Source organism: Rhea americana, unplaced genomic scaffold (genome assembly GCF_003343005.1).
Source record: "Rhea americana isolate MKP2758 unplaced genomic scaffold, rheAme1 scaffold_695, whole genome shotgun sequence".
In the NCBI taxonomy this organism is placed as follows: Eukaryota; Metazoa; Chordata; class Aves; order Rheiformes; family Rheidae; genus Rhea; species Rhea americana.
Genome location: NW_028186862.1, coordinates 1,709 through 10,069, shown reverse-complemented (window position 1 = coordinate 10,069; position 8,361 = coordinate 1,709). Strand labels below are relative to the sequence as shown.

The window sequence follows — 8,361 nt, the reverse complement described above, 5'->3', positions numbered from 1 at the left end:
GCGGCGCGGCGCGGCGCGGCGGGGCGGTGAGCGGGGGCCTCTCCCGGGCCGCGGCCGGGCGCTTCGGCAGAGGGAGGCGCCGGCCGTTCCCTTGGGAGGAGCGGGGTGGAGGCCTCGGTACCCGCCTGGTGCGGCGGAGGCTCCCTGGGCTGCGAGGCCCCGGTACTGCGCAGCACYGGGCCCCGCTGCTCCTGGGGCTGGAGGACCCCCGGCCCTGCCGGCCCCCTCTCCCCGCCTGGTGCCCGGGACTCGGTCCCCAGTGTCCGGCCGGTGCTGGGTCAATCGCGGCTCCCGCTGACTCGCCGCCCTCGTAGATGGCCGGAGAAGTGGCAGAGAAGAAGGACCGGGACGCATCCCCCACCAAAGAGGAGAGGAAACGCTCACGCTCCCCAGACCGAGACCGGGACCGGGATCGCGACCGAGATCGGGATCGCGACCGAGATCGAGACCGCAAGAGCTCCCCCTCCAAGGACAGGAAGCGGCACCGCTCCCGGGACCGGAGGCGGGGCAGCCGGTCGCGGACCCGCTCCCGCTCCAAGTCAGCCGACAGGCAAGTTCGGGGGCTGACGGGTCCAGCCCGGGCACCGCTTGGGTTTCAGGGAAGCACTCTGTTGCCCTTGGGTGTCCCCAAAAAGGGACCGTGGGGTGGTTGGGCTGGGGCTGAGCTGCGTGCAACTGCCCCGTCCTGCAGGGATCGCCGGCACAAAGAGCGCGACCGGGACCGGGGCAAGAAGGACCGGGACCGAGACAAAGATGGGCACCGGCGGGACAAGGACAGGAAACGATCTAGGTGAGTGCTTGCTCTTCTCCAGGTGTCCTTACGTAGGTGTCTGCACTCTGTCTCCTGCCCAGCTTTTCTGTGAGTGCGCAGGGGGGACCGAGCCTGGAAACACAGCAGTTGTTGGGGTGGAGCATGGTGACGCTTCAGGAGTGCACGGGTGTGCGAGAATTGTCCTGAGCCCTAGCAAGAGAAGGGACAAGGTGATGCTGGGGTTACGCTCATTGCCTGATTCTCCTTTGTTTTGCTTGGAAGCTTGTCCCCGATCAGGGGCAAGGATTCGAAGTCCCGGAAGGATCGGGACTCGCGGAAGGTGGAGGAGGAGGATGAGAATGCGCTAAAGAAGGAGAAGGTAAGTGTGAGAGGAGACTGGGCTGGGAGTGTGGGAGTTTCTGAGGCCCTACTAGGAGTACTTAGGGCTGCTAATGATCTGGTCTTACGTTTGCAGGCCCAGCCTCTGTCCCTGGAGGAGCTACTGGCCAAAAAGAAGGCTGAAGAAGAGGCAGAAGCTAAGGTAAGAGCAGGAACTGTTTTCCTGTTTTGGGGGGACTCTGCTCTCTCTGCTGCAAAAGGCCTGAACAGCCCCTGCGTGGGAAGAGACTCAAAGCTTCTTGACCAGCACGGCTCTGGTATCCCTCATCCACGAGGGCTGTAACGGGGAAGACGTTCCTGTGCTGCAGGATGCTGACCCCTCCTGGGGCAGTCCTGGGATCGGGTTCTGTGGGGCCAGGAGGTTGCAGCCAGCTCTGGTGTGAACCTGCCTCTCCTGTCCCAGCCCAAGTTCTTGTCCAAAGCGGAGCGGGAGGCCGAGGCCTTGCGACGGCGGCAGCAAGAGGTAGAGGAACGGCAGCGGCTGCTGGAAGAGGAGAGGAAAAARCGGAAGCAATTCCAGGAGATGGGGAGGAAGATGCTGGGTACGATATTGTCCCTGCTGCAGCGTGCCTGGCTGCAAGGGGCTGGGGCAGACCCCCCCGGGATCCTCTAGCTGTGCTGTGGAGGGCTCAGCTCTGACGCCCTTTCCCCGCTTCCCCAGAAGACCCCCAGGAGCGTGAGCGCAGGGAGCGCCGYGAACGCATGGAGCGGGAAACCAATGGCACGGAGGACGAAGAAGGCAGGCAGAAGATCCGGGAGGAGAAAGACAAGAGCAAAGAGCTGCACGCTATCAAGGTACCACTGGCCACAAACCCCTGGGCTGGGGCGTAGGGTGCCCCGGACGCCTGGGTCCCCTTCCTGCTGGCTGGGAGGAGATCCTGGGCTGGAGGACGAGGTTGATGCTCCGCCACCCGCAGGAGCGGTACCTGGGAGGAGTGAAGAAGCGGAGGCGCACACGGCACCTGAACGACCGCAAGTTTGTCTTTGAGTGGGATGCGTCAGAGGACACGTCCATCGACTACAACCCCCTGTGAGTGCTGGGGGTGCCCCTGAGGCTGGGGGTGGGGGGCAGCCCCAGCCCTGCCCCTGACGCTCCCGTCCTGCTGTAGGTACAAGGAGCGGCACCAGGTGCAGCTGCTGGGCCGGGGCTTCATCGCCGGGATTGACCTGAAGCAGCAGAAACGGGAGCAGTCGCGTTTCTACGGGGACCTGATGGAGAAGAGGCGGACGCTGGAGGAGAAGGAGCAGGAGGAGTGAGCACGCTTGGGGGGAAAGCTGGGAGTATGCCGAGGGCTGGCTGGAATCCTGCCTGRCTCTGTGTGTCCATGTGGGGATAGAATGAGGGGCTCTGGGCTGCGACATATCCCTGTGCTAGGTGGAGAGGTAAAACCAGTGTCTCTGGAAACGTGGAGTGGGCTGGGGACAGRCGAGGGCAACTCCGACCCCTCCTGGCAGCCAGCGGATGAGCCCTGTCTCCTGCCTCCCCCCCAACTCAGGGCCCGGCTGCGGAAGCTGCGGAAGAAGGAGGCCAAGCAGCGCTGGGATGACCGGCACTGGTCTCAGAAGAAGCTAGATGAGATGACAGACAGGGACTGGCGCATCTTCCGTGAGGACTACAGCATAACCACCAAGGGCGGCAAGATCCCCAATCCCATCCGCTCCTGGAAGGACTCCTCCCTGCCTCCCCACATCCTGGAGGTTATTGACAAGTGCGGCTACAAGGTGGGCACGGAGAAGCAGGGGCTGCCGCCAGGGATCCCTGACTGGACCCTGTGGAGATTTGGGCCGAGGGAGAGGGCTACGTCTTGGGGACAGGAGTCCTGGGTACCCCCTGGTTTGGGGATCGAGGAGGGAAGGGTACGTTCTGCTCCCAAACCTGCCTCTCCCCTGCCCAGGAGCCCACTCCCATCCAGCGCCAGGCCATCCCCATCGGCCTGCAGAACCGTGACATCATCGGCGTGGCTGAGACCGGCAGTGGCAAGACTGCAGCTTTCCTCATCCCACTGCTGGTGTGGATYACAACCCTGCCCAAGATCGATCGGTGAGCGGGCCGCCGCTGCAGGACAGAAGAGGGCTGTGGGGTGACCGGGCGGCAGGGTGATGCTACAAACGGGGAGCGTGATGGGTGACACAGCCTTGCCTTGCCCTGCTTGCAGGATTGAGGAGTCGGACCAGGGTCCCTACGCCATCATCCTGGCCCCAACCCGAGAACTGGCCCAGCAGATTGAGGAGGAGACCATCAAGTTTGGGAAGCCGCTGGGCATTCGCACGGTGGCTGTGATTGGAGGCATCTCCCGTGAGGACCAAGGCTTCCGCCTGCGCATGGGCTGCGAGGTGAGTGCCAGGTACTGGGGGGGTCACTGAGGGGACAGGGGGCAGCGTCGGGCTCTGGGGGGCAGCCAGGTTTACGTGAGGCTGCGGACGCTGACTCTCTCTGCCCACTCCCAGATAGTCATCGCCACACCGGGGCGTCTCATTGATGTGTTGGAGAACCGGTACTTGGTGCTGAGCCGCTGCACCTACGTGGTGCTGGATGAGGCCGACCGCATGATCGACATGGGCTTCGAGCCTGATGTGCAGAAGATCCTGGAGCACATGCCTGTCACCAACCAAAAACCTGACACCGATGAGGCCGAGGATCCTGAGAAGATGTTGGCCAACTTTGAGTCAGGGAAACATAAGTACAGACAGGTGGGTGCGAGTATGAGGCTTAGGGGAGTGTTGCGAGTGCTCCAGCTTGGCTGGGGGCACACTGGGCTGAGTGTGGTCCCTGCGGTGGACTGGGGACAGTGTCGGGGCTCCAGAGAACTTAAGAGTGGCTAGAGAGGTGGCGAAGGGAGGACTAGTCACGTTTCTGCCCAAGGGAAATGTTGCTGATGGCCCACCTGTCTTTTGCAGACCGTGATGTTCACRGCTACTATGCCACCAGCAGTGGAGCGCCTGGCCCGCAGCTATCTCCGCCGTCCGGCCGTGGTCTACATCGGCTCCGCTGGCAAGCCTCACGAGCGGGTGGAGCAAAAGGTCTTCCTCATGTCAGAGTCGGAGAAGAGGTGCGGAGAGGGCTACCAGGATGGAGTGGATGAGGCAGTGAGGGTGGATCTCCAGGGCTGATCTGGGACATTTGGGAGCGAGGGACCTCTGGGAAGGAAGGATGTGGGGCCCTGAAGGGCAGAGTGGCTCCTTTGGGGCACCTTAGCCTCTCCTTGCCCAACTGTCCTCTTTCCTAACAGGAAGAAGCTTTTGGCTATCCTGGAACAGGGCTTCGACCCGCCTATCATCATCTTCGTCAATCAGAAGAAGGGCTGCGATGTGCTGGCGAAGTCTCTGGAGAAGATGGGGGTGAGTCTGGGCCAGGCCAGGTTCCCCTGCTTGGTCAGGGTTGTCCCAGGCCCCCCGGAGTCTCATTTCCTCATCTCTGGCTGCGCGCAGAGACCCTGCAGCCCGGTTCCAGGCTCTCTGGGCACCGGCTGCTCCCAGCTAACACCTGCCCCTCATCCCGCAGTACAACGCCTGCACCCTGCACGGCGGCAAAGGCCAGGAGCAGCGAGAGTTTGCGCTGTCCAACCTGAAGGCYGGTGCCAAGGACATTCTGGTGGCCACGGACGTGGCTGGACGTGGTATCGACATCCACGACGTCTCCATGGTCGTCAACTACGATATGGCCAAAAACATCGAAGGTAAGTCTGGGCCTGGGGCTGCTCGGGCCTGGGGCTGGAGGYTCGGGTTCGGCAGGGGGTGCCTGGCCCCGGTGGCGTGTTTGGTGCTAGAGCCCTGCCTGACCCCCACGTCCCATTGCAGATTACATCCACCGCATCGGGCGAACAGGCCGAGCAGGGAAGAGCGGCGTGGCCATCACCTTCCTCACCAAGGAAGACTCGACGGTCTTCTACGACCTCAAGCAGGCCATTTTGGAGAGCCCGGTGTCGTCCTGCCCACCGGAGCTGGCCAACCACCCCGACGCTCAGCACAAGCCCGGCACCATCCTCACCAAGAAGAGGCGGGAAGAGACCATCTTCGCGTGAGTCCCCAGGGCCAGTATCCACCTCTTGTCCCCCCCTTTGGGGACACCAGGACTTCTGGGGCTGGGGGCCTCCAGGACTTTATTGGCTGCTCCTTTTCCGTGCCCCCAGGTCTCTGCGCAGCCAGGACTGTCGATAGCAGAGACTGGGGCCCAGACTACTCTGAGAGCCCCCTCTTTGCTCCCAGGTCCCTTCCCCATATCCATCACAAACTGATGCAGCCTCTGGAGGTTTTTGGGGGACAGATTCCTCCTCATCTGCCTCCTGCTAAGGCAGGGGCACGTTCAGGGCTGGTGCTGAGTTTCACATGCTGTTTTTTAGCTAGGGTTGTCCCAGGAGCTGTTCTTTGTCCCTTCATCCTTTTTTTAAAGCTGAAACTCCAGTTCAAGCTACAGGAATAAAAAAACTGCAGCAGTGCTGCCGGGCATTGCCTCCCTGTGCTCTCCTGCCTCTGCAGTGCCTGCCTGCMTGTCCCCTCGCTGCTTTGTGTCCTGCCTTGGCACACGTCTCCCCGTGCCTGAGCAGGGCTGGCCCGTGGCCTGGGGAGGATGGGCTCCTCCTGGCCCTGAGGTGCTGTGAGAGGTCCCAGCCCTCCCTCCAGTGCCAGGTGATGTTGAGGAACCCAGGCAGCCAGAGCTGTACCCTTCCTTGTGCCCTCCAGCGCTCCCAGAGGGGCTGGGAGCTGGCAGTGCCCYTAAGGAAAGAGCCTTGGAGTGCTCAGCACGCTCCAGAATTGCATCCTTTACCCTGTGTGGCCCTGGAGCCCAAAGACCCTGTGCCCTGCTGTCCCATGTCCCCACCGCCCACCCCAGAGACACAGATACTAGTGGTTCTGAGCACTCTCGTGTTTCTGAAACAAATTACAGGGAAATCAGTGCTTTCTACAAAAGAAATTGTAACAAATCTGTGCCCTCCACCTGTCCCAGCCCTGGCTCGGCCAGGCTCTCCACCAAGGGCCCTGGTGCGGCTCAGCCAAGCGCCAGGACCCTTTGCGGAGCCACCTCTGGCCTGCCCGGCGGAGGGCGGTGGGCACCGTATTTACAGGACTGTGCGGTGACGTGCGGTGACGTGCGGTGGCGGCTACGCGGGGACAGGGGCAGCAGGCGTCTGGGAGGGAGCAGTGCTGGCTGCGGCTGCCGAAGCAACGGGGCAGTGAGTGCGGGTGCGGGGCGGCCGCCCCACGCGGAGTCCGGCCGCCCCGYGCGGGGCCTGGCCACTCCACGCGCCCCCGTTCGCCCTGCCTCCCCGTCGGAGGAAGCGGTTCGGCTGCTGCGAACAGGGCAGGGAGAAAATCGATGCAGAGCAAAGCGACGACCCCTCCTCCTGGGGGTCCCATGCAAGGGGACAGGGGAGGGGGCAGGCCAGGCCCCCGTGGGGAACAGGCGCCTTCCCCTCCTTCCTTTGGGCAGCAGTCTGTGCGGGGGGGAGATGCCGCTGAAACTGCCCCCCATCCCGGTACCTGGCCTACGGCTTCTTCAGGGGAAGGTGCCCTCTGTTCATGGCAGCTGCCCTGCAGGGAATGAGACGGCCTGCGATGCAGGGGCCAGGCAGGGAAACTGAGGCAGGGCGAAGGCGTGTGACTGCTCTCAGGTCACCTCGAGCCAGGGCGAGAGCCCCGGCGTCCTGGCTGCCAGCCCCTCCTGTGCTTTATGGCTGAACGTGCTGCCTGGAGCCAGGCGCGAGGAAGCTGCCGGTGCGGTGGAGTTTCCCGAGAGGGAGATTGTCTGAGCACCCCCCAGCGCGGCGCTGGGGCAAGGGGGGGGGGGTCATCCCCGCGGGGGGCTCGGCCGCCGCGAGGCCCCAGGGAGCGCCCGACTCCCCAGGGCGCCGCTCGCGGCCGCGCGGGGGGTGGGGGGGGCCGGTTCCCAGCCGCTCCCCCCTACCCAGCCCTAGTAGCTGTCCTTGGCCCAGGGCCGGTTGCGCTGCCAGTTCCTGTCGTTGTGGTTGCGCTCGGCCTCGCGCTCCAGCAGGCGATCCTGCGAGTCGTGGCCGGCGGGGCCGTGCAGCCCGCTGTTGTGGTGCCGGTGGGGCTGGTAGAGGTCCGGGTAGGGGTCCGCGTACTCGTCCTCCAGGTGCCGGGAGCTGCGCTGCGACGAGGCCGTCCAGGTCTTGTGCGACGTCTCGCTCGCCTCGTCCGACGGCATGAGGCTGTCGTGCTCCAGCGGCGAGTGCTCGCCGCCCCGCTCCCCCAGCAGCTGCTGGCTCTGGGGGCAGAGACGGGGCTGCGGGGCCAGGGCTGTGGGTCCGGCCCCCAGCGCAGCGCAGACCAGCCCAGCGCCCTGGCACCATCCCCCGACCCCGGGAAAGAGGCCCTGGCAAACTGGTGAAGCGGCAGTTCAGGGCACTGGGGTATCAACGGGGCCGCGTCCCCCGTACCTGCAGGCCCGGGATGCTGGTGGGCGAGGGCACAGCGTGCGGCGCGTGCAAGGGGTGGTGTGTTGCCCGCCAGTACACCTCCAGGTACTCGGCCAGGTGCTCGCAGGCGTCCTCCAGCTGGTTCTCATCCAGGATCACATCAAAGAGCTCCTGGGGGTAAGGTGAGAGGAGCTCAGGGATGGAGGGACATCTTGGGAGTCCCAGCAGTGGGGGGCACCCTGGGGGCCCTAGGCTGGGGGGAGCTGCTGGCTCACCGGGGGACACTGCACCAGCTTGTCAGCTGCCATCATCTGCACGTTGAGGTGCTTCACCTGGGACTTGCCGCGGGACTTGATGAGCCGCTGCAGGACCTGGGGGAGGAGAGAGGGGTCACAGCAGGATGGGGGCACCAAGGGAGATCCCCATGGCCTTCCCCTGGCCCCACTCACTTTGGGTGAGGACACCTTGACGTAGACGATGATGGGTGCCAGCGAGGTCTTGGCCAGCTGGGCCGGATGGTTGATGGTGTCAGCATCCAGCACCACCAGCTGCAGGGACTTGGCCAACTCAAAGATGCGCTCGATCTCACTCTGCACCTCGGCTGGGGGGGGGCACAAGGCTGTGTCAGCCCACCCRGCCCCGGGGAGGGCAAGGCAGCCCGGTGTCCCGTGCGCGCCCCTCCGGGCAGCCTCACCGATGCTGGAGCGGGTGGTGGAGCGCTCCAGGATGGCTTGCTTGCCCAGGTTGTTGAGGATGGAGCGCTTGGCAAGGGACAGGTCAGCCGTGATGTGGGTGATGGAGATCCTGGGGGCGCAGAGAGGCGGCGATGAGGTGCTG

At 64.4% G+C, this 8,361-nt stretch overlaps 2 protein-coding genes across 3 annotated transcripts in view; one reads left to right on the top strand and one right to left on the bottom strand.

Moving 5' to 3' along the window:
• Nucleotides 1–6: 6 nt before the first annotated feature.
• DDX23 (DEAD-box helicase 23) lies at nt 7–5,612 on the top strand. Of its 2 annotated transcripts, XM_085321425.1 has the most exons (17): nt 7–26; nt 315–550; nt 692–790; nt 1,034–1,130; nt 1,227–1,292; nt 1,554–1,692; nt 1,812–1,945; nt 2,068–2,180; nt 2,260–2,403; nt 2,647–2,872; nt 3,046–3,191; nt 3,307–3,484; nt 3,599–3,841; nt 4,049–4,200; nt 4,381–4,489; nt 4,653–4,827; nt 4,949–5,612. In XM_085321425.1, exons 2-17 carry the CDS (start codon nt 315–317, stop codon nt 5,170–5,172), a joined length of 2,481 nt encoding a protein of 826 aa, XP_085177551.1. In that variant the 5' UTR covers nt 7–26; the 3' UTR covers nt 5,173–5,612. The 2 variants fall into 2 exon arrangements, with proteins under 2 accessions (XP_085177551.1, XP_085177552.1); XM_085321426.1 differs by lacking the exon at nt 7–26 and having other exon boundaries at nt 102–550; nt 1,815–1,945.
• A 387-nt stretch (nt 5,613–5,999) lies between these two features.
• The window catches only part of CACNB3 (calcium voltage-gated channel auxiliary subunit beta 3), a gene marked incomplete at its 5' end in the record, with an annotated part of 3,663 nt that continues 1,301 nt past the window's right edge, over nt 6,000–8,361 (bottom strand). The window contains 5 exons of the mRNA XM_085321427.1: nt 6,000–7,373; nt 7,546–7,695; nt 7,800–7,895; nt 7,974–8,125; nt 8,219–8,328. Of these exons, the coding sequence (XP_085177553.1) occupies nt 7,059–7,373; nt 7,546–7,695; nt 7,800–7,895; nt 7,974–8,125; nt 8,219–8,328 (823 nt within the window). The remainder of the gene's footprint in view (nt 7,374–7,545; nt 7,696–7,799; nt 7,896–7,973; nt 8,126–8,218; nt 8,329–8,361) is intronic.